The sequence below is a fragment of the Macrosteles quadrilineatus genome, unplaced genomic scaffold (assembly GCF_028750875.1).
Source record: "Macrosteles quadrilineatus isolate MER2022 unplaced genomic scaffold, UCM_ALF_1.0 Scaffold_1__1_contigs__length_201487025, whole genome shotgun sequence".
NCBI classification, from domain to species: Eukaryota; Metazoa; Arthropoda; class Insecta; order Hemiptera; family Cicadellidae; genus Macrosteles; species Macrosteles quadrilineatus.
The window spans coordinates 3,247,170-3,273,795 of NW_026542594.1; the positions used below are offsets into that span (position 1 = coordinate 3,247,170).

Here is a 26,626-nt window from a genome sequence, read left to right on the forward strand (position 1 = left end):
TTTCCTGTAGATTTTATAATAAAATTTATTGTTAATTTTAGTTATGGTTAAATCTAGGAAATGTATTGCGATGTTTTCTTCTGTTTCTAAGGTGAACTTTAGTCTTGGGGCTATTTTGTTTAGATAAAAATACATCCAACTGCCATTTACTGCCATCAAACAAGACAATGGTATATCATCAATCTATTGTATAATAATATTTTAGAATGATGTTTGTTCTTGTCGGATAAAATGTACTCATTTTCAATGTAATTTAAGTATATTATATTAGATAAAATTCCAGAGAATGGGGAGCCCATTGCCAGACCATCAGTTTGAGAATAATATTTCCCATTAAATGCAAAATAGTTTTGTCTCAAAATCTCTCTTAACAGATCAATAATCTCTTTTATTTCCTCTAGTAACATAGCTGATTTGTTTGTTTGTATTATATCTATGGTTTTTTCTATGGGCACATTCGTGTATAAATTCACTATGTCGAATGAGGCAAGCAAATGGTGGTTTTGTATGTGCCAATCTTTAATTTTGTCAATGAAATCAAAGGAATTCCTTAGGCTGTGGTTATTGTCTAGCACTATATTATCCTTTAGGATTCTTTCTAGTCGTTTAGCGATATTGTATGTGGGTGCATTTGTGTACAGGGGCGTCATTTAGGGGGGGGGGGCAGGGGGGGGTCAGGGGGGTATTTGCCCCCCCCTGGTTCCTGGGCTAGAGAAAAAAAAAATTGCTGTACTAGCTAATATACAAATATACGTGTATTTATTGTGTGCGTGTGACATCTATGTCTTCGTTTTTGTAACCCTGACGATGCCGTATTTATGGCAAAACATGTAGGTTGTTAACCTCAATAAACATTTGGATTACTTGACGAGGTATTGTACCATTATTATAGACTATGTTTAGATTGATATTTCTCACAAATTTTGATTATAATAAGCAAGTTAATACAAAGTCCTCTTAGTTTTCCCAATATTACTCTGTATTATTTCATTTTGTGGATGTTATAAAGGATCCTGGACAAAAGAAAACTTTAAAATTAATGTTTAACTTGGTACTGGTGTAATTTTACTTCTTCAGTAAATGTGAGGTAATACTTTTCGTAAAGAAGTTCATTTATATTATCATTATTCCTTTAAAAACACTCACTTGATAAGCAGAAGTGAGAAACTCATGCAGATAAGGTCTCATGAGCTCATAGCCAGACTCAGCGACTGATCGATGATCGAACAACGTGTAATCAATATCCAGTACGAGTAGTTTCTTCCCTTCTCTTGGTTCACACAGCAGTTTAATCTGTAAGCAGCTATAAATTTGCCCTTCAAATAATATAAATAAAAGTAACAAAAAACTTAAATAATGTCAATAAAACCTCACTGATACCTGGTAGTTCAACAGTCGACAGCTGACAGGGCGCACGTCTAGCTGTCTTTGTCTAACTATTGAGTTTGACTTTCCAAGTCAATGGTCTGATTCACATTAATGGAATGTCTACTTGCAGTATCCAAAGTCAATGGAACATCTGGTTCACGTAAATGGGATGTTTACTCACAGTATCCGAAGTCAGTGGTACAACTGGTTTATGTCAACGAGACGTCTACTTGCAGTATCCAAAGACAATTTTTTTTCCTAGGACGCTAGGCACGAGCCTGGGATTGTTTTTCAGATTCAATTATCAATTATCAATCATTAAGATGGGGACGCCACTTAGGTGCGTATTTTAACCCAAATATGAGTGAAGGATGAGTGTAGAATGGTGTGAGATGATCTGTGTAGCTTTGTTACTGACTAAAATCAGCTGTTACTTTAGCCAGGATCATTTATTTAAAGCCCAATGATCAGGAACAGCTGGGTCCAGTTTTGAACCATCAAAAAACTACTGACTTTTCTCAGGATCGAAACGGCGACCTTTTGATTAGTAGGCGAGCACTATAACCACTCAGCTACCCAGCCAGTTACTTCAGGCTAGACCTAGGGGTTGCGGCATTATCACTTAGATTGAATCCATTGGTGACTTGGCGGGGATCGAACCCGGGACCTCAGGGACTGAAGTCCCGCGCTCTAACCACTACGCCAGCTCGCTCCCCAAAGGCAATAGTAGGCCTACATGTATTTCATATAAAAATAGTATTTCTATTTACAATATATAAAGTTAATGGTGCATAGGCATTAATGGTTTTTTAGCAAATTTACACTTGTAATGATGGTCTCATGGTAAGACCTGGGCCCGGGACCAATTTTCTTTTTCGTTTTTTTTTTTTTTTTTTTTCTTTACTCAGAGGCCAAAACAAAAACACCATCCGGTCAAACTCATCTATATAAATATAATTAGAGTTTTGTCTAGGTACATTGCTCAAAATTATAAATTTTTAGGTTATTTTTATGTTTTATACATTAAAGAAGCCGAAACAAGTCTCATCTCTATTTCTGTCTGTCTGTCCATCTGTCACGGCCCAAGAGGCATTTTACGCGGCCTTCTCCTGAAAAACGAGAGTACCTATCAAGATCCAAATCATTTTAATGTATTCACTGGATTGGGGAGAGTGTCTTTAGCCTTTAAAATATGGCCTCACCACTTTGTAAATAAAATGACGGACGTTTAAAAACTCAATTTCATGTGATTTTTGTCATGTTTTCTCCCAACGTCTATCACATAATCATCTATCTATGAAATAACAAACAGATGTTCGGATCAAGGTTATTTTTTTCTAGCTGTCACTGATATGTTTAACTTAAATGTTGTTTACAAATACCGCAAACATTTCCGATCACGTTTTGAAAGCACCAAACCAAACCAAGTGAGATTAAAAACGATTTTCCTTACATAAAGGATCATCACATCCTTACATCCTTACTTATTGCAAGTTCAATAATGTGTATTGTAACCGTAAATGAAATTGATATGCTTCTTTGTGTATGAAATTGTTCTGGATTTTTGATAACCGGGAAAAAGACCTTGAATCAGTGTTGTATAAGGCTGGGAAACTTACATTTATCAAACTATTAAGGTTTCCACTCATTGACGACGTTTCAATGGTGGTTGTGTAAAGTGTAAAGTGAAACATCACAACTGGAGTGGGTGATTGTAACAGAGTTTTACGGATGATGCTAAACTCACTTTTCTAATGTATCACTTTCTGTTTCATTCTACTCACCGCTATGTGCTGCAATCGCTGAACCATACAGCCAATAGGCCCATAGCCTGTATCTTAGTTGGGTTGATATAGTAGTTGGGTATGCCTACCCAATTATTCATAACAACCTATTCGACAACGATCCTTGATACCGGTAGGCCTACTTTTCCCTAGATTACATGGCCTACCTACTTAGGAAATAAAAATAAAACGTTAAAAAACCCAACATGTTTAGGCTACTACATAGGTACCAAACATTGTTCAGAGAATACGTCATCTATTAAATAACAAAAAGTTGTTTGGATAATGTTTTTTTTTTCAAACTGTCACCGATATGTTTACATTAAAAGTTGTTTACAAATAATGTAATTAGGCCTAATGGAAAATAACTTTGATTTCCGATAACTTTTTGTGAGAAAATCCAAAACCAAGAATGATATTGATCAATGATATTGAGATGTTAATCAAGTCCCGAGGTTATTTATTTATTTATTTATACACGGCAAATACCACTTTACTTTTTAAATTGCAATTTTTTACAGATGGTCAAAAAAAGATGAAGTAATAATATACATGCGTGTGACCATTACAGCATTGACCTCGGGACTTGATTAACACATTAAATTGGTCGGATGTACTATAGTTCTTAACTACTATTAACGTTGGTTTTTGGTACTGGTTCTTTTCATTAAGTGGTAACAGCAAGAATCATGTTTACATACCAACATAACACTATTTACAAATTAGTTATCATTGGTGTTGCACCTTATTTATTACAGTCGTATTCAATTTACCTTATTTCATAGCCGGTTAATAATTTTAGTACATTTGTAACCTTTCGTAACCTTTCCCAAATTTGCCTCAGCTTTCTCAGGGAGAAGGGGTGGTCCAACTCAAAGCTTACACCTTACTAAATAATCCAAACTGAATGTTCTTAGTGTTTATTATGGGCGCCACCGTGTTGTAGAGTAGAATTTAAACAGGGTCCAACAAGGAAGTTCTCCTGTACTCATGGGATGATATTTTGGATGAGATAATAAAAAGAAACAATCAGCTGGGCGGCTAATAGCTTACCAAATTCAAACCAATTATTACTCCAAAATGACAACAACAATAATACTATTATCAGCAAGTTCACTTATAATCAGCAGTAGTAAATGGTTACCCAGTTTAGCATAGAACTCACATACCCCTTATCAGTTGATGATATGACTAGATAACTCAGGCTATATAGTTTACTACTAACCAAGAACTTTTGGGTAGTTTACTAAGTTCAAAATCCTTTTAAGTGTCAAAAGTAATCAACCAATCAATAATTAAACCAACATACAACAATAAATTTTTAAACTAGACAGTACACAGGAACACAACAACGCTTGTGTACATGGCCATGCTAGAGAATTTATTATACCAAATATGATAATACACAAGGTCAATAGAACAATAATTTATGATTTACATTCCCATGCAACCAAGGATCTAATCCTTTGAAATTAAGGCAATCAAGAGCAATTGACAATCACTAGCAACTATACAAATAAATAAATAGATAAATCAATTGATTTGTGAATACAGTATTGCAATCAATGTAATATCTTTCCCTCTGAGGTGTGCTCAAATGGCTGGATAAGAAACAGAATATAATTCTAGATCAGATAGTCTCCCTTCTGAAGCTCAAAGCATTCAATAGCTCACCTAAATGCACAGTTTCAAAGACATATAAATACAATAACAAACACTAACCAAAATCTTACTAGCTAAATTACAAATACATGAAAACTCAATGACCGGGGCCCCATTTAACCTAAAAGATTAATCCGGGCAGGCGTGAATAGTCCAAGTGTCTTGAGCTGTCCTCCAATAAGTCCTTGTTAAGTCCAGGCAATAAATAATAGGTAAATGTGTCACTCACCAAGTCCACCGCACAAGGTAGCTATCAAGGGAATTCCGGTCTAGACCGATTTGTCTCACACAAGTAGATAGCACACAGGTCACGGGGTCAATGAGGTCCAGATAGGTGTGAAGATACTGGTAATCACAGTAGGCAAGTCCTGTAGGCTGTCACAGTAGATCCTCCAAGTATGGTGTGAAGGGCTCACAAAAACCCTGTACAATAAACCCAATAAATAGTCTTAAGCAATTACCGAAATATACACATAAATGCTGTTACATAATTGTTTAATCCTTTTGCAAGTTCTCCATAAAATAAACAATTATTTTAATTAATCCATCATTAAGTTACCCTACACTATACTTTATACAAATAAAACATTAATTGTGTTGGAAGTAAAACAAGCAAATAATAGATTAAATTGAATATGTTGAATACAAATATTCTGTTTTAAGTACTGTACTGATATTTACATCAAGGCCTACTGTAATCCAATTATTGTTTGTTCAACAGAATCTCCAATTAAAAATATTATACTCGATATGGGATACATCATTTAAATTCATCAGTTAGTTGAATACTAATGTGTGCTACATAATTCTACTTTAATAACATTTCCAACTTCAAACTATTTACAGTATTTAAATAACTCATTCATTTGTTAACTATTAATTTCTCAGTAATACACAAGATTTACATACAATTTAATATACTTTGTGTTTTATCCTTTCATGAGTGGCAATACAATATTATTTATCACATATAACACATATTCAGTTTCAACTAATTAATTGGTAATATTTTACCCTTCAAAACATTCAACAGAACAAAGCTAACATTTAATTGAACACTTTTACAAATTACAATAAATTAACTATAATGCAGTACAAACCAGTGTATTATTGTTTCTTTTTTTAGTTTACCTCTTTAAGAACTAAGTAGCATATTTACTTGTGAATGAAATTAACATTTTTTTTAAAGGGTACTAAAATAGTAATATTAATTTTTTTATATGACAATTTAATTATAATTTCAAAGCATTATTTATTCTAGGAAACAGTAGACTAATTTCAAAAGATAATTATTTCTTCAATTAATTTAAATACATAAATAAAATATTCACTTTGTTGTATTATTTTCCACAGACTAACTTGATATAGATTTTTAAAGTTATTTTGGACACATGAAATGTTTAAAAATACATTTAATGAACCTAATAAATTAATATTCCAACAAAATATTCAATTTTTGAGGAGTAGACCTGAACCGGATTGTTTTTACATGATACAAGAACATGTGGTTTGAATTTGGTAATTAACTCTGGATAAAATATCATAATTTTGCAATTTATGTAACTGAAATTCAATCATATAGAATATAACATTAACATACCTCATCCATTTAAAAATAAATGGTTAAAATCCACATAAAGTGCGAGGGTGAATATTCTTCAATCTTCATGAAGACAACATGAAGAATCTTCAGACAGGTACAACTGGTCTTCTTCAAGGTTTGGACCGCTCTGCCCCAGGCTACTCTCTTATCAGTAGAAACATCCTTATCAGTTGAGCTGGTGAACTGATACAATGGCTATTGTCTGGTTGGGTTTGGAGTAATTGTTTGAAATGATCCTCTAATTTTTTTATTTGAGCTGATTGCGCGCTCATCAACTCAAAAAGGTGTTAATTCATCTTTTGAAGTGGCCAACTTCAATAAATGATAATTAGGGAGGCAATAGAGTATATCAATTGTTACAAATACTCCTCCTCCTTTAGAAAATTTCCCAAATTTTCTTATGCGATGTAACGTTTGAGGTCAGAGATGTGCCAATTTCTGATCAGAGTGCCATCTTCTTTCTTCAGTTGATAAATTATAGGAGAGATCCTTTTTGCCACAATATATGGACCAGTGAACTTGGGTGCCAACTTTCCACAGAAATGGTTTGCAGCATCAGATACTGGAAAGTTTCGCTTGAGGACTTGATCATTCTCCTTGAATTCCAAATGTCGTCTTCTAAGATTATATCTCGCACAATTTTTGCTGTAAGCGTCATCCAACCTCTGTTGAACTTCCTGGTACAGTGTCTTCAGTCCTTTCATCTTGCAGCCGTAATCTTCAGATTCTTCTACTTCTTGACCATCTTCAATGGACTCAGCAGGTTCTGTTCTAAGAAGCAACTCTCTTCCAAAATTCAAGAAGACCGGTGAGTAGTTAGTAGTCTCATGTTTGGCTGTTCTGAGAGCAAAAGCAATCTTGGGAAGCTCTCTATCCCATAGCCGGTGGTTATCGCCTACAAAAGCTCGTAGCATATTTCCAATAGTTTTGTTTACTCTCTCGGCAGGATTTGCTTGAGGATGTCGACTGGCATTATACAAAATCTTGACTTTATATTCATTAGCCAGCATCTTTAGAGCCCTTCCAGTAAACTCAGATCCGTTATCACAAACGAGGTATGCTGGAATTCCAAATATCAAGAAGACATCTTGTTCTAAATGTTTTGCTACTAGTGAACTTGTTGCTGCTCGTAGAGGAAACAATAAGGTGAATTTGCTGAAGGTGTCTGTCACTACCAAAATGTATTTGTACCCAGAAGTAGATCTTGGCAGGGGCCCAATTAAATCTGAGGCTATCATCTTCCAAGGTTCTGAAACACCACGACGAGCTCCCATGAATCCAGTGGGTTTTTGTTGGTCACTTTTAGTCGTTTGACAAATCTTGCAACGGGAGACATACCTTGCAATATCCTCCTGCATCTTGGGCCAATAATATTGCAGTTTAACTCTAGAACAGGTTTTGAAAGAGCCCATATGACCCGCAGTCGGTACGTCATGACACATCCGGATGATTTCAGAACGCTCTCCTTTTGGAACCACTTTCTTCCACTCAGAACTTCCATCACCCAATCTTGTGCAAACAGGGACCAATTTCCACAACACATTTCCATCGACTCGCCATGAAGGGTATTTGTCACTATGTTCCGTAACTTGTTGAATCATCTTCGTATACCATTTATCCTCAGTTCCATCAATTCTGGCTACCATTACTGGATTTTCGTCCATTTCCAGGGACCTAGACAGCATATCAGGCACAACATGCTCCTTACCCTTCCTGTGAATCAAATTGAAGCTGTAGGGTTGTAGACGCAGGGCCCAACGTGCTAACCTACCCTGGGGGTCCTTCAGATTGTGCAACCATAATAAGCTATAGTGGTCTGTCACAATTGTAAAGTGAGTGCCCTCTACATACGGTCTAAACCGCTCAACGGCCCAGATCACGGCCAAACACTCCCGCTCAGTTGCAGAAAATTTCTGTTCCGCCCTTGCTAATGTGCGTGAGGCATAGGCGATCACATGTTCCCCTTGTTCATCTGTCTGACTCAAAACAGCTCCAAGACCAACTCCAGAGGCATCACACGAGATTGTAAAAGGTCTGCTGAAGTCAGGACATCTAAGGATGGGCGCCTTAACAAGACAGCTCCGTATATCATCAAAAGATTTTTGAGCCTCTTCTGTCCACACGAATTTATTGCTTCTCTTGAGAAGGGACGATAAAGGGTACAGTCGACTGGCAAAATTGGGAATGAACCTGCGATACCACGATGCAGTACCACAAAATTGACGGACTGACTTTTGACTAGTTGGAATTGGTATCCTGGTAATTGCCTCCACCTTTTCAGGGTCAACCCGAAGTCCTCTAACATCTACCACATAACCCAGATAGCGTAGCTCGCTCCGACAAAAGTGGCATTTTCCCTTATTAAGGGTCACATTTGCGGCTTGAAGACGCTGGAAAACCTTTCTCAACACCTCTAGATGATCTTCAAAAGTCTGCGTTACGATAATAATGTCATCAAGATATACAAAGACATGTTGTTCAAGATCCGCACCCAGAACAGAATCGATGAACCGTTGCCAGGTTGCTGGGGCATTGTGAAGCCCAAACGGCATGGTGTTGAACTCAAACAATCCACGACCTGGAACCGTGAAAGCAGTTTTGTCCTTGCTTCCTGGCGATAAGGGAATCTGCCAATATGCAGACTTAACGTCTAGTGTAGTTAGAAATCTGGCATCTCTGAGACGGTCTAATATTGTGGTCACCTGAGGCAAGGGATAGGCGTCTCGTTTTGTCACATCATTCACCTTCCTGAAATTCACACAAAATCTTTTTGTGCCATCTGGTTTATCAACCATCACTATTGGACTTGACCAAGCACTTTTTGAGGGTGAAACAACTCCTAAGGCCAACATCTTGTCCAGTTCCTCATGAACAGTCTTCAACAAAGCTGGTGACATGGGGTAGTATCTCTGTTTGATCGGTTGAGTATCTCCGGTATCAATGACATGCTCCACTAATGTAGTTCGTCCCAGGGTCTTCTGATCGCCTTCTTCTTTAAACTGGTCAGAAAGAAATTTTTGAAGTTCAGCCTTCTGTGTTTCACTAAGATGATCCTCTGAAAGAATTCCCTCTGGTTCAGGAAGAGTGCTCATCTCACTAATTCTCACATCAGGTGCAAACTCCCATGTCTTAGTATGAACATAAGGAATGATTTGCATTTTATTCCAGAAATCAATGCCTAGAATAAGCGATTGTTGAAGACTCGGAACAACTATTACGGGCAAGCTTCTTGTCCGACCTTCCAGGGTAATTGGTAACTGTATATATCCGCTAACCAAATGTTTTTGTTTTCCATCAGCGAGCTCAACAAATCGGGTTGGTGTCGTTCTCAGTTTGGCTGGAAATTTATCCATCACCCAAAGGCCATCTTTACCTAAGACTGTATGAGTAGCTCCTGAATCCAGAAGAGCTCTCATTTTCCTGCCAAAAACTCTAACATCAAGATATAGCCGATTGTCATTTTTGTCAGACTGGAACAAGTAGCTAAGTTTTATAGCTGGTTGAGAATATTGGGAGTCAACCTGAACATTAGTGCTGGCTCCCAAGTTTACAAGTTTTTTGGAGGGCTACATTTGTTACAATCTCTCTTGGTCTTGTCAGGATTGCCACAGCCATAACAAAATCTCTTCATAGGCTCCTTACAAAACCTAAACATATGTCCTGACTCTCCACAATTCCAACATGGTCTGTCTTGAGGTCTTCCCGTTCTCTGTAAGGATTGTTGGTTTAAACTAAAAACTTTCCCTGATGAACAAGGTCCTCTACGATGGGTTCCTTCTTCATAAGCCAAATCAGGCTCTAAGGTCACTGCACTTCTTGGATGCTGTCTTGGTACTGATGCTCGAAGTCGGCTAGCTTCCACCTTCCTTCCCATGCACCGTAGGTCTTCTAATGTTTGGATGTCACATAACGCCAGTCTATCATGGAGCTGAGGGTGCAGATTGTGATAAATCTGTGCTAATCTAGTGGCCTCTGGAACCTTCTCAGACAGTCTACTATATAAACCTTCCATTGCTGCAATATAAAGATCAATGCTTTCATTTTCTCCTTGAGTACGACTAAAGATCTCTTGCATTAGCCGGAAATTGTAATCAGGTGCCTGGAAGACAATCTTCATCTCCCGCTTCAATTCTTCCCAAGAGTTGACTCTAGACTGAACTGACCTATACCAAATGAGAGCTTGACCTGAAAAGAGATCCACAGCAGACTCAAATAATTCCTTATGAGTGACACCTCTAGCTCTAGAAAGCTCTTCCACACGCTCTAGGAATGCTCCAACAGTTTGTTTGGCTTGGTTATCGAATTTCAAACCCCACTTGTACACGGGAACGGATTTAGACACAAATGGGCTAAGTGACTCAACTCTCTGGTAGCTTCGTGATTCAACCAAGTTATGTTTCGGTAATGAAGATTTGTTGCCATCTACATCTCCAATTGTGCCGTCTGACAAAGTCAATGGGGCAGGAACAGCTTGTGGTTTGGACGAAGATCCCGCTAGATTCTCTTTCGATACCTTATCAAGGTTTGAAATTTGTTTGGACTTGGGATCTACAAGAAAAGAATCCATTAATTTCTTAGTCTCTTCCAGCAATTTTCCCCTAGTATCTTCTTTTGAATCTCCAGAGTCAGTTGTAACTATTGGTATACGCCCAATGCGTGGATACAAGTGCCAAAGCCTGGTGGAAATACGTTGGTACTCAGTGTCATTGAAGTCACCCTCATATTCAGAAACAAGACTATGTACATCTTCGAATATATCTTTGCAACATTGAAGTTCTTCATCTGGGTCCAAGGAATTGACTATAGCATCATCCACAGGTACATTGTTAGCCATTGCCTTTGACAGTCTTTTACGCAGATCCCCAGCAGAACCATCGGCTGAAAGTCCCCGAATTTTCAATTCATACGCAACCTCAACTTTTCTCATGTTGTGCGCAGACATGTTGATTGTTGCCACCAAATTTAAGAGAGAATAACTAAAGTTCATATAAGAGTAAACCAGATAATATTAAACCAGGTATAAGCTTCCTTTTTACTACTCAAGGCCCCACGTTGCAGGGCGCCATTTGTAACCTTTCGTAACCTTTCCCAAATTTGCCTCAGCTTTCTCAGGGAGAAGGGGTGGTCCAACTCAAAGCTTACACCTTACTAAATAATCCAAACTGAATGTTCTTAGTGTTTATTATGGGCGCCACCGTGTTGTAGAGTAGAATTTAAACAGGGTCCAACAAGGAAGTTCTCCTGTACTCATGGGATGATATTTTGGATGAGATAATAAAAAGAAACAATCAGCTGGGCGGCTAATAGCTTACCAAATTCAAACCAATTATTACTCCAAAATGACAACAACAATAATACTATTATCAGCAAGTTCACTTATAATCAGCAGTAGTAAATGGTTACCCAGTTTAGCATAGAACTCACATACCCCTTATCAGTTGATGATATGACTAGATAACTCAGGCTATATAGTTTACTACTAACCAAGAACTTTTGGGTAGTTTACTAAGTTCAAAATCCTTTTAAGTGTCAAAAGTAATCAACCAATCAATAATTAAACCAACATACAACAATAAATTTTTAAACTAGACAGTACACAGGAACACAACAACGCTTGTGTACATGGCCATGCTAGAGAATTTATTATACCAAATATGATAATACACAAGGTCAATAGAACAATAATTTATGATTTACATTCCCATGCAACCAAGGATCTAATCCTTTGAAATTAAGGCAATCAAGAGCAATTGACAATCACTAGCAACTATACAAATAAATAAATAGATAAATCAATTGATTTGTGAATACAGTATTGCAATCAATGTAATATCTTTCCCTCTGAGGTGTGCTCAAATGGCTGGATAAGAAACAGAATATAATTCTAGATCAGATAGTCTCCCTTCTGAAGCTCAAAGCATTCAATAGCTCACCTAAATGCACAGTTTCAAAGACATATAAATACAATAACAAACACTAACCAAAATCTTACTAGCTAAATTACAAATACATGAAAACTCAATGACCGGGGCCCCATTTAACCTAAAAGATTAATCCGGGCAGGCGTGAATAGTCCAAGTGTCTTGAGCTGTCCTCCAATAAGTCCTTGTTAAGTCCAGGCAATAAATAATAGGTAAATGTGTCACTCACCAAGTCCACCGCACAAGGTAGCTATCAAGGGAATTCCGGTCTAGACCGATTTGTCTCACACAAGTAGATAGCACACAGGTCACGGGGTCAATGAGGTCCAGATAGGTGTGAAGATACTGGTAATCACAGTAGGCAAGTCCTGTAGGCTGTCACAGTAGATCCTCCAAGTATGGTGTGAAGGGCTCACAAAAACCCTGTACAATAAACCCAATAAATAGTCTTAAGCAATTACCGAAATATACACATAAATGCTGTTACATAATTGTTTAATCCTTTTGCAAGTTCTCCATAAAATAAACAATTATTTTAATTAATCCATCATTAAGTTACCCTACACTATACTTTATACAAATAAAACATTAATTGTGTTGGAAGTAAAACAAGCAAATAATAGATTAAATTGAATATGTTGAATACAAATATTCTGTTTTAAGTACTGTACTGATATTTACATCAAGGCCTACTGTAATCCAATTATTGTTTGTTCAACAGAATCTCCAATTAAAAATATTATACTCGATATGGGATACATCATTTAAATTCATCAGTTAGTTGAATACTAATGTGTGCTACATAATTCTACTTTAATAACATTTCCAACTTCAAACTATTTACAGTATTTAAATAACTCATTCATTTGTTAACTATTAATTTCTCAGTAATACACAAGATTTACATACAATTTAATATACTTTGTGTTTTATCCTTTCATGAGTGGCAATACAATATTATTTATCACATATAACACATATTCAGTTTCAACTAATTAATTGGTAATATTTTACCCTTCAAAACATTCAACAGAACAAAGCTAACATTTAATTGAACACTTTTACAAATTACAATAAATTAACTATAATGCAGTACAAACCAGTGTATTATTGTTTCTTTTTTTAGTTTACCTCTTTAAGAACTAAGTAGCATATTTACTTGTGAATGAAATTAACATTTTTTTTAAAGGGTACTAAAATAGTAATATTAATTTTTTTATATGACAATTTAATTATAATTTCAAAGCATTATTTATTCTAGGAAACAGTAGACTAATTTCAAAAGATAATTATTTCTTCAATTAATTTAAATACATAAATAAAATATTCACTTTGTTGTATTATTTTCCACAGACTAACTTGATATAGATTTTTAAAGTTATTTTGGACACATGAAATGTTTAAAAATACATTTAATGAACCTAATAAATTAATATTCCAACAAAATATTCAATTTTTGAGGAGTAGACCTGAACCGGATTGTTTTTACATGATACAAGAACATGTGGTTTGAATTTGGTAATTAACTCTGGATAAAATATCATAATTTTGCAATTTATGTAACTGAAATTCAATCATATAGAATATAACATTAACATACCTCATCCATTTAAAAATAAATGGTTAAAATCCACATAAAGTGCGAGGGTGAATATTCTTCAATCTTCATGAAGACAACATGAAGAATCTTCAGACAGGTACAACTGGTCTTCTTCAAGGTTTGGACCGCTCTGCCCCAGGCTACTCTCTTATCAGTAGAAACATCCTTATCAGTTGAGCTGGTGAACTGATACAATGGCTATTGTCTGGTTGGGTTTGGAGTAATTGTTTGAAATGATCCTCTAATTTTTTTATTTGAGCTGATTGCGCGCTCATCAACTCAAAAAGGTGTTAATTCATCTTTTGAAGTGGCCAACTTCAATAAATGATAATTAGGGAGGCAATAGAGTATATCAATTGTTACACATTACTGATCAACTCAATGACTTGAATGGAAGGGCCTAATATTATAGTAGTGAAAGTTTGGAGTATGTCAATAAAGTGAAACCTACTTACCAACTGAGCTGATTTTTTCCATGAACAGAGCCAATATACGACAGGCTTAATAGACCTAGTCATTTTTTATTGTAATACACTCATAGGGATTTGCCCTGATGGCTTTCGAAGTTTCAATGTTGTTCTTATACTTGAATTAGCCCTACTTTTAATGTTAGAATTGCCAAATTGATATAAGCCACGTGTTTTAAAATTATTCCGTTGTTGCTTTATCAAAATTATGGACATTTATTTTTGAATTAATAATTTTTCAAACAGCAGATCTACGAACATGATTTTTCTCTTTAGCGTTCCCTTCCCGTTGCAAAGGATGGTCATGACGACTAGTATGGCAAAACGAAAGGAGATTAATCGTCTTTGAGAAAAAGATTTATTAAGAAAGATTTTCGAACCTATAAAATAAAATGAAATATGGCGGATCAGAGAACTCCGAAAACTTTACGAAGACCCAGATATAGTAACTATTGTTAAGAGCCGAAGATTGAGGTGGGCAGGACACATAGCGAGAAGAGAAGAAAACAGTCTCCTGAAGTTTGCCAGACCGCTAAGAAGATCCAAACTATGGTGGGGTAGCGGATGGGGACAAAAATTGACCAAGCAGCAGAGAGAAAACAGTGGAGGCAACTTGTTGGCGAGGCCAAAAACCAGCTTAGGTTTGAATGGCCAAGGAGGTAAAGTAAGGTATATAATAGACTAGCAGAGCACCCGCCCTTCGTACGGGGTTGGCATATAAGTATAAAATGCTTATTGCAGTTATACTCAAGCTTTGCGTTTGCAATGGGGGGAGGACACAGTTTGATAAAATTTGGTTCATAAATTTACGGTTTGATATAGTATAACACATCTACCATTGCCATAATGTTATACCACTGTACCTAAACATTAGAAAAAATAAATAAATTATCAAACACTCGCACAATATCATAAATTATTCATTAAATTAAAAACTCAAACCTAACTGTAAACAATCTTACTTTGACAGTTCTCATTGTGTATCACAGCTTTTTGTTGCTGCTTAGCTCAAATTAGCTGTTGTCATATATGCAAAAACAAAATATTAATGGTGCTGCACCCTGTTGGGAAACCTTATAAATTTTAATGCTATTGCACATTATAGAACCAACTTGTAAAGTTGAAACAGCTGACTAAATTCTTTAATCTATATATATAATTCTGTAAGTCAAATTTTTGTAAAGAAATTGTGAGTGACTGGATGACCGTAGAAGGATCGGAGGGGTCTTATTTTAAAGGTCTTGACGTGAATTTTGAGGGAAAACTATTCATTTTTCTTATTTTTTTACCATAAATTCGCAACAGAATAAAACTTTTCCCATTAAAACAACATGGGGTTTAATTTGTTTACATCCTTTTGAAATTAAAACAGCTGTGCCACAGATTTGTATTAGTTGTATTTCTGAAAATCTGTGTACTCATAGCCTTTGATATAGATACCAGCTGTACTTTTTATGATTTTCAGTTTGTTTACTACAGCAATGTATAATTTTTAGTTATGGTGATCTATAGTTATCTTATCGTATTTCTTCTTTTCTACCTAAATATAGTAATGAACAACGGAGGAAGGCCGCGTCGCCGAGGTGTTGGCTTTCAAATGCATAAAATTAGAAATTATTACGGGATCTGGAAAGGGAAATATAATATTTTTGCCTAGAATAAAGCTTATTTCAACAGATCCTAACATGCCTTTCCACATGTAAAGACTGCAATTTCCCTTACGACTTGCCTTTGCTATAACTATCAATAAGGCACAAGGCTAAACCTTCCAGAAAGCTGGAGTTTACTTAGATAAACCAGTTTTAACACACGGACAGTTATATGTTGCATTTAGCAGAGTCAAGTCATCAGATGGAATCAGAGTATATATGGCAAATACAAGAGAACAGAACAATACAGAAAACAATTCATATACAAAAAACATAGTTTATCCAGAGGTTCTGACTAATTATCAAATGCAATACGGTAAGTAAGTAGTGATTTCAATTCATGTAAATAAAACTTGAATTAAACCAAATTTTAATTGTTTTTTATGCTTATTATTTTCAAAATAAAAAAGTTTACTGTTTTAGAGGCTATTGTCCCTACAAACCACCATTTAAATGTAAATGTATCTACTGTATATAATATACTAGCTGTACCCGCGGGCTTCGCCCCGTTTAACTTCATAAGTATTCGCATGGCTCATTCACGTCCTGGTTGAAGTTCGTTCGCTACGCTCACTCACCTTTAGGTTGGAGCTCGTTCGCTGCGCTCACTTGCCTTCAGGTTAGCTCGTTCGCTACGCTAACTCGCCTCCAGGTTGAAGTTCGTTCGCTACGCTCACTCACCTTTTGGTTGGAAATTAGCTGTTGTCATATATTTAAAAAAAAATTAATAGTGCTGCACCCTGTTGGTAATCCTTTTAACTTTTATGCTATTGAATATCATAGAACAGAACCAACTTGTTTAATTGAAACAGCTGTTAAGATTCATTAATTCCTTTTAAATATGAAAAATCATAAGATTAACATGGGGAACTACAGAGCCACTGGGGCGGAGCCCGAAAGGGGTTTTGAGATAAGAATATGCTTTAATGTTAATCGGGAATGTGAGCTATCGTCATGCCAAATTTCAGCCCAATCCGTCCAGTAGTTTATGCGTGATTGAGCAACACACACACAAACACACACACAAACACACACACAAACATACACACAAACTCACAAACTTTCAGATTTATAATATTAGTAAGATTGTATACATTTTGTGTTGTAAACTATATTATAATGCTAGAAAATCAGTGCTTATTTATAAATGACCAATGAAAGTTGATAAAAAATTTATGTATTTTGTTTTTTTAGGGGCTTTTGCCCCTACAAGCCCCTAGTTCCCTTTAAATATGAATACTCATAAGGTTAACATGGGGAACTACATAGCCACTGGGGCGGAGCCCAAAAGGATTTTTGAGATAAAAATATGCCTTAATGTTAATCGGGAATGTGAGCTATCATCATGCCAAATTTCAGCCCAATCCGTCCAGTAGTTTATGCGTAATTGAGCAACACACACACAAACTCACAAACTTTCAGATTTATAATATTAGTAAGATAAGATATAACAATTTGAAAGATAGTGTTTTTGGCCTCTAGGGACATCAAAATGAGAAAGCATATCGGTCCAGGGTCTAGGGTCTTACCGTGCCACCTACCATAATAGCTACTTTACTATTGGGAAATTCGCTAATACAGTAGAACCCCTCATATCCGACCTTGGAATAACCAAATCCTTGGGATATCCAACCTAGTGTCTGACCGTCTACTCGTTTCCTGTTTGGGGCGATAATGCTGAGTGAGATCGGTGAAATGGTTCTATTTCTAGTATTATACTCACGAGTACTTCCTAATGGTTTTAGAGTATGTTCCCATTTTGAAGTGGATGATAGTTTCATATATATACATCCCATAAACTGTCATTATTTTAAGTGAAATAAAATATTCTTTTACATGTGTTTTTCGTTGAGGTTTCAATATACGCCTCACCGCTTTTTTTATATTTAAGAATTGTATACATATTATTTAAGCTTGTACAACCGTATAAGGAGATGCCATAAGATATTATTGAATGTATATATGAAAAATAAACTAGTTTTGAGGTTTCAGTTTCACAGAAATACTGCAATCTGCTAATGGCAAAAACACCTGAAGATATTTTAGCAATTAATTCTTGTACATGGGAGTTCCAGTTTAGATTTTAATCTATTATTAGACCTACAAATTTAGTTTTATTTGTTTTACTAATTAGGTACTTGATTTGTTCCGATATATAGACTTTCAAATGGATATTTTGCAGACCGTGGGGTTTTAAAGTTCATGAAAATTGTTTTTTCTTTATTTATTGCTAAATTATTCTGAGTGAAGTAACTAGTCAAAGTGGTCATATTATTCTTAACTGATATTTATCTGAGTTTTATCTGATATTGTTTAAGTGGCATCATCAGCATATAGAACTAATTTACTTGTGCCAGTCGGTGTTGGTATGTCTGCCAAATAACAGTTGAAAAATAAAGTTGAGAGTATTGATCCCTGTGTTATGCCATTTTTAATTTCTAAGTTGAGAGTTGTAATAATGTTTGAAGTTGTTAGAAAGGTTTACGATTTGGACAAACTGTTTCCTATTTGGTGAAATATGATTTCATCCAATCAAAAGCTCTATCTTTTATACCTATTCTATGTAGCTTGTCTAATAAAATTTATCTATTATAATCTACTAGTGTACCTGTTGCTCGAATTCAAGCAATTGCTAAGTATTACAGGTGTTATTTTAAAACGAATAACAGTCATAATTTCTCATGGCTTTAAAAGATTTGACTCAAAGATTATTGAAATTCTCAACATGTAGCCTACATAACAGATCGATATAATCAACATTTCTTGTAAATATTATTTTTCAAAAGCTGATCATGTTTTTTAACGATTATAAATTCTAAAAAAAAACATTATTTCTATTTCTTCTCCTTGGTGGTGTTCTATGACTTTCCTATGTTTCCATAGTTTGCAAATCGGCTCTTTCAATGATTACCAAGAAATGCAGCACAGTGTTAATTCAGTTTTCTTTTTAGTATATAAAATTATCCAGGCTCTCTCGCTTTTTTCCACTGTAATATTTACGCCAACCCAAATTCAAATAGTAGGCCTAAATATTTCATTTCAACCGAGTCAGTAAATGTCTGTAGCAAACCATTTAATAAGCAAACTTATTGACTGTTTACAATTAACATACGTTCTTCTTCTCACTTTTAATTTCCTACAGCAGCTGGAGTTTCATAACAATTTTTGTTTCCCAAGTTAATCTTATGGGGAAATACAAAACTTTAAAAGGGCCCCAGGGCCTCACTCTCTAATTATTTCCTAAAAAAAGTTTCCTGCACAACTTCAAGTTACACTCTTTCCAATGACACCAAAAACATGTCAATCGGTTCAGTAGTTTCAGAGGAGTAATTGTCAGAAAAAACCTGCTCGCGTATTAAATAAATAGATTATAACACCCATCTCTAGCTAAATGTGATTGAAAACAAGCCTTTAATTGAGGTTTGTGCCCTTAGGGAGGATTTATTGAACATTTTCAGGGAAGTTTTTTAAATACAAATTCTTAAATTACAATACAGATTTGCTCCAATTCTAAAGCAAAATTAGGTTACTTTTATATCTACATCACTGACATAATAAGACAAATAAAGGCGATTCTATTTGATTTGTTTGATATACTTTGTTATAGGCTTATGTGAGTGAAAAATTGGGAAAACCCGAAATTGTGATTAGGAATTTTTTAAAGGTTATCCCCAAACATAAATTTCTTTCTTTTAGTTAACTTTTGACTTCTTGGCATACCATGATTAGGCATAGGCTGTATAAAAAAATCATTAAATTATCTAAAACCCACTTAAATTACCTCATACTCTCGAATTCGCTTCTCAATTTTGGCAAGATACACTTCTTTGTTTTCAATTGCGACTTCCTCTTCATCTTCAATATCAAAGTCATCAAAAACCTCTGGCAAGTCCTCAGGTGGAGTGCTGGCGTCAGCAATGTCCTCTTCTAAAGATCCCATCATCATGATCTTGAATCCCGGTTTGATTTTGATAAGTGAGAGTTGACACTCATTTTCTGGCATTTTTCCTGCATCAAAATTAAAATTAAATGTACATCCAAGCATTAAGCTAAACATAATAGATCAACCCTACAATTTTATGAAAAGGTAATCTATTTTGAAATAAAAGCACAACTCTTTTAGATGTACCGTAGGCCTAAACTTATATTGTACAATGTTTTTATCCCTCTGGATCAGGAGCCAGAGTAAGCCTCACACCACGCACATTTCTTTCACTGCAGAGATTAAAATTACAGCATCATAGGATTCATAGGTCTATGAGTAAAATAATTAGGCAATGTTATTCCTAACCCTCGCAGCAAACGTGCAGACTAAGCAAATTTCCAATTGCCTTATAGGATTTTTACCTAAATCAATTTAAATAACACTAGCTGCTTTACCCGTGCTTCACCATGGGGAGAAGAAAAAGTAGTGCTGACTCTCTATTGATGAACCTTCACTTTTTAAAATTGTTGAATATCAGAGAACCCAACTTATAAATTCGGTTGAAATATTGTCAATTTTCTTTGATTCTTATTAAATACAAGCTGTTTCCTTAACCCTAGCAGTGGCCAATGTTAGAAGTGGGGAATGGCCAACCCATTTTGGTGATTTTGCAGACCTTTTTTTAAAAATCTGTCAAAATTACAAATATGGACTCAACCTATCAATGTTTGTATTCATTTTATTCAAAAAAAGCAGGAGAATCTGAATATATAAATAAAAATTGAATCTGAGTTAGTAACTTTTTTGCGAAATAAAAAAATCATAAAAAATTCTGATTGAAATTTCAAAAGTAAAGTCTTGTTATTATTACAGTATAATTTTTAGACCAAAACCATTATATACATTTTGTAGTAAATTCAATTCCCTACATAGAAATGTATAACACATGGGGAAAATATTTTTTTTACAAATGTTATGTAAGAAAATGAAGAAAATTCAAATTTTGTCACATAAGACGAGTAGTAGTAACTCGGAGATAACTTATGTAAGGTAATTAGTGATAATAATATAGTAGGTACACATATTCTTGTAGGTTATAAACTAAGAAACACAAATATGTCACATTGTAGGCAGTAAAAAATTTTTGATTACCCGTTTATAATACAAAAATCCAAAAATTTACCGTTTACATAGAAAAAAATTCAAAGACATTTTTGTAAAAAAATTTTTTACAGATTTTTGTAGGCCAAACATATTATAAAAATGTGATAGTAGCCTACATTCAATTCTCTTTATAGAAATGTATAACACATGGGGGAAATATTTTTATTTACATGTGTTATGTAAGAAAATACGAAAAATCGCAAGGTTTGTCACGTGAGACGAATAATTAGTAACTAGGAGATAACTCATGTAAGGTAATTAGTGATAATAATATAGTAGCCTACACATATTCTTGTAAGTTATAAACTAAGGAATACAAATATGTCACATTGTAGGCAGTAAACAATTTTTGATTACCCGTTTATGATACAAAAAAACTAAAAATTTACCGTTTATGTAAAAAAATTCAGATATTAGACTTTCCAGTTTATATTCATGCATAAAGATTACTGTTAGGCCTAAAACACATAAACATTACTAACAAAATACACTACATAACTACAAAATACCCCCGCCGCAGCAAACCTGCAGACTAAGCGAATTTCCATTTGACTGATTGGATTTACACTGAAATGTCTACTTAAAAATATAACATTTATTCCCTATTTAAATAGAATTAGTTTAACAAGTACTTAGGTTTGCTGCATCAGGGAGGGTAAAACTGTTCTTTTTTTGTAAAATGTTAATAGTTAGTAAGAAATAAAAATATTTTTCAAATTTGATCAAAATATGTTCATAAACAAGCAAACTACAACAGTTTACTTATTCTCCATAAGAATAACATTGGAATTTTAAATTTACAATTTTTTGGAATTTTCTCCGTAACCATTAGGCGCATAATAACGCTTCAATATACTAAATTATTTGTTTTTTTAAGCTCTACAAAATGGTTTGAAAAGAAATTGCTAAATTTTATGTTTTTTGGGTAAAAAATAGGAAAAACCTATTTTTACCCCATAAAACCCCCCGTAAACCCCCGTTCCCATGGTCCGATCATGCTGGATTGCGAACTCGTTCGAATAAACGTAGGTTTACACGTTTGTACCAAATTTCATCAAAATCGGATCATTTTTGCTCGAGTTATCGTGCTAACGGACACATATATATATATATAAATATATAAATATATATATATATATATGAATTTGAACGGATGGTGTTTTTGGCCTCTAGGGACCTCAAAACGAAAAAAAAAATCGGTCCCGCGTCCAGGTCTTACCATGAGTACTACGGTAATAGCTTATTCCCTATATGGGAAATTCGCTAAAATCTGAAATTAGAATGATTCCCAAGATATTCGCCGAACAATATTTACTTTCAAAACGTAAGTCAGCTGATCCGCACAAAACAAACAGAGTAACTTGGTCAGATGGCAATTTTCTTTTGTTGCTGACAGAACACAGAAATTACAGTGAGCAGGGCTGCCATTTCTCAACACTAAATTATTCTGCGTTTCCTACGCTACAAAAGGATATTATATTTGAATAGTTATAAATATTCCATTATATATATATTTCGACTTTAGAAATGGTCCTGGCGGGACTATTGGCCATTTGTTATTTTTTGTAAAATTACGTGTTTTCTAAAAATCATATGTTCTTTGCTATCGATGTATTGATAAAATAATCTATGCCAAAATATTCAGCAACCCTACTGCTATCTAGTGGTATAACTCGCATCCAGATAGGGAACAAACTAACCTCGCTATGATTTTCTTAACTTTATGTGTTTAGCGCTTACGCAACACTACAAGTGGAAGTAGATTCGCGCGGAAATTTTCATTCAAATTTAAATTGCAATTACGTTGACATATTGACGCTAGAAGGTTCGTTTATACAATAAAATGAAAGTTTAGAATGTTATCTTTCGAATGGTATATGAATTATGCACTTTAAAGATAATTATCAATTAGTTTTTAGCGTTAAAAAATGTTTGGACATAAATGGTCCCGGCGGGACCATGGCCATTCTAAGGGTGCACGGTGAAATGGTCCCGCCAGGACCATTGGCCACTTCTAGGGCTAAGAGTGTACCCTACATTCAAAAGTATTCATCTGTTCAAATGTAAACAAATCTTTTATCCACAAAGATAACATTGTAACTTTATAATGACCACTAGGGCAGAGCTCTGATGGAATTTTCAATTTTTTTTATACAAACAACCCCAGTCAAATGTAAAGCAACTTTCTAAAGTTTCATGGTGTTCGGATGAATGGTTAGGCAACGCATAAAGGACAAACATCCGAACAGAGACATTGGATATCCATAAAGCCCAAAGTACCCATGAACTTTTGAGAAAACTACAAGTCACACTCCCATTTAAACCATATACTTAAAATGTTCGTCATCGTCACTGACGAGAAACCATGCGCAAAACTATCCGTTAGGCTATTTTAGTTTTGTATTCAGTTTGTTTAAATAATTATGTAATATGACCAAAAATATGGTTCATTACACGTGATGGTGTAAAGGACAAGGTCCGCCCCGACAGAATCAATCAATCAGAGCAAAAACACGGCAGTAACTTATCTTTTTGCTACGGTAACCAATTGATAAGTTAATATGTTTCTCGCCCGATTTTACAAAAGCAACCGACATTAATGAGTAATGAAAAGATGACATAAAACATTAATAGCCTACAAACAATGGGATTAACTTAAGATGTAGTCAATGATAGGCTAATATGCAAACAGTGGCAGAGATGAGTCATAAGTGGGAACTGAAGTGAGGAGAATTCTACTGTCAAGCTATTCCAGATATTTTCCAAAGGTACCGTAAGTAAGTGTCTGTTTCTTGAGCCCCCAACAAAACAAAAAACTCTTGCGCCACAGTAGGCACTACTGTCTAGCTCAAACTTGATATCTTCACTTAAAAGGTGTCTAGCACAAAGTCCAACACCTTCGCTTCTCCTAACCCCCCTTGCACTCGTTTCCCATATTGTAGCCTACTACGCACGCTGGAGGAAGACTCTGCTCCCTGTGTGATAGGAACTACCGCATAGTGCTTGCCGTACTGGCTTTCTTGCTTGTCACAATTACATAAACTTACCGGTACTACCTGGAAGTATAAGTTTTTACCCTCTACAACAAGCTTTCCCTGGACCACTGGGGAGTTTTAGGTCTGATAATCCGTCTATTGTCCATTGTTGCACTTAAGTTTACGTCCTACATTTACTATTATAACTTAGGCCTACATTAGGCCCTAGTGTAGCCTATACATTAGCTGATTATAAAATGAAGCTGTTCTAAACTAAACCTAACCTTAACCAAACTGCAGTAGGCTATGTGAGTAAATTTAGGACGTAATCTAAAGTGCAGCCTTGTCCACCCCCAAGGCGCCTCGACCCTCATTATTGCCGCTTGGCCGCACTCAGTGGGGAACCCAATAGCCTAACTTAACTTACCATAAATCATCTTCATAAATCTTTTTTTTAATGAATAAGTACGGTAACTTAAAAACAAATGAGAATAAACTTAGGGCCTAGTTGTTTAATTGAGGTTCTCCTTGAAATTTCTATAAATTTGATGTAAATTTTTATTTAGTCCTAAATCGGCAAATTTTTACCGGTAAAAAGTTGTAAGTTATGGTAAAGTTAAGAGCTAAGCCAACAGATTTTATTAGTTATAATATAATTATAAATTAATAACTTAAGTTAATAAACACGGTATGTTTTTAATGTAGCTTCCAGGCCTAGGTCTACTTTATAAACCTAACTCTGTTCTAACCTTTAAATTTTAGATTGAGCAGTTTCTGTCTCTCAGGCCTTACTCCGGTTCTTTTATAAATTGCATCTTTAAGTGTTCCGACTGTGTCGTTTTCAGATAATGAATCAACTTCATATTCTTTACCACTCCACTTTACAACACATTTAACTTCATTTTCCATTGTCTAATAAAGCGGAAGGCCTGGCCAGTCTAACTTTGTGTTGTGACACACACAAACACAAACACACAAACACGAACAACGAACACCGTTGTGAAGTTGAAGTTAGCGGCTCTTTTCATCGGCGCTTTTTCGGATTGTAATAGTGGGTTGGTACGCCTGCGGAAGCCACAAACCACTCCACAAACGTGCTTTGCAGGGATGTCGGAAAAGCAATTCATTGACAATACGGTATGAAACTGATGAGAACCTTTTCTGCGAAGAAGTGGGGGATTGTGGGAGAGCCTCTCACGTCGATTTAAGAAAATCTTTAAATTTATTTTATAATTTTTTAGTTAGAAAATTAACTTTTTAATTATAAAATTAATTTTAAAATTACTACCTACTTAATTCTGAACTTGAATCCCCATAATCATAATCACTCTGGCCGGTACTAAGGCCCTGAAGGTACATTCAGTTTCTTTTTGTTTTTCATTTACTTCCACTTTTATCTCTCGAAGTAGTTGAGTAGTTCCTCTCCTCACGGCAACTGCAACCACAACTATTAAGGTACGTTTTGCCTGGAGCGACAGGTGCGACGGTCGCTGCGCGGTAGTCGCGGGACACTGATCAAAGGGGTTTTGCATAGTCCTGTTTTGCTTGAAGCTACTGTCGCTACGCTAGAGCTACACTGGGCACTGCTCCAAGACCAGTCAGGGGCGACAGTCGCTTAGCGACAGTTATCTTTCTGATTGTTTTTATAGTGTACAACATTTTGACAAGTTTGATTACCTTTTATTTTCGTTATGGCGTCGTTGGCTACCCGGACAACGTCTGGGATTAAGTTAAATTTTAGTGGTGAGGATTGAGGAAGACGACCGTTTATTAGAAGAAGTGGCAAAACACCCTGCGCTTTATGATTTGAAACATATCTCCTTCAAAGACCAAAGAATAAAGTACAACAACGTCAGGTTAGCTTAGTATTATGTTATTATATAACAAGTTATTTTTAGTAGATTATTTAGATTGTCGACTTTAAAGACTTTCAATATTACATTTTCGTTTAGAAGAAGTGGCAAAACACCCTGCGCTTTATGATTTGAAACATATCTCCTTCAAAGACCAAAGAATAAAGTACAACAACGTCAGGTTAGCTTAGTATTATGTTATTATATAACAAGTTATTTTTAGTAGATTATTTAGATTGTCGACTTTAAAGACTTCCAATATTACATTTTCGTTTAGGTGTTCAAATTGTTCTGTATAAACGGTTATTGATCAAATTGGCTTAAACGTCAGGCGTTTTATGTTTAAATATATAAAAAGCCAATTATTACAGTAATGTGGTAAGAAGAGGCTATTCAAATATTAATTGAGTATATAATGGTATATTTTTTCATTAACAATACAATCAACAAAATATAATTTTCACTCTGTGAGGAGGTTATTTATAACACTGATTTCCAATTCAAGTTATGCTTGTGTACTGCAATTTACGGATAAATTAAGTAATTTTATTACATTTTGGCTTGTGACATTACAGTTTTGGAATGTTTCTCATAACAAATAACTAGGCCTATAAAGAATACTTACCTAATTGTTAAGTTTTACCTGTTTTACTAA

The 26,626-nt window shown here is 35.1% G+C and overlaps 1 protein-coding gene across 2 annotated transcripts in view; it reads right to left on the reverse strand.

The window, feature by feature from the left end:
• LOC129004438 (ubiquitin-like domain-containing CTD phosphatase 1) overlaps positions 1 to 25,066 on the reverse strand; it is a 44,555-nt gene extending 19,489 nt beyond the window's left edge. The window contains exons 1-3 of one of the 2 annotated variants that reach the window (XM_054433026.1): positions 24,868 to 25,066; positions 19,836 to 20,062; positions 1,147 to 1,293 (exon numbers count right to left, since the gene is read on the reverse strand). In XM_054433026.1, the coding sequence (XP_054289001.1) occupies positions 1,147 to 1,293; positions 19,836 to 20,062; positions 24,868 to 25,027 (534 nt within the window). In that variant the 5' untranslated portion in view covers positions 25,028 to 25,066. The remainder of the gene's footprint in view (positions 1 to 1,146; positions 1,294 to 19,835; positions 20,063 to 24,867) is intronic. The other variant, XM_054433034.1, reaches the window with a different exon arrangement.
• Positions 25,067 to 26,626: the final 1,560 nt, after the last annotated feature.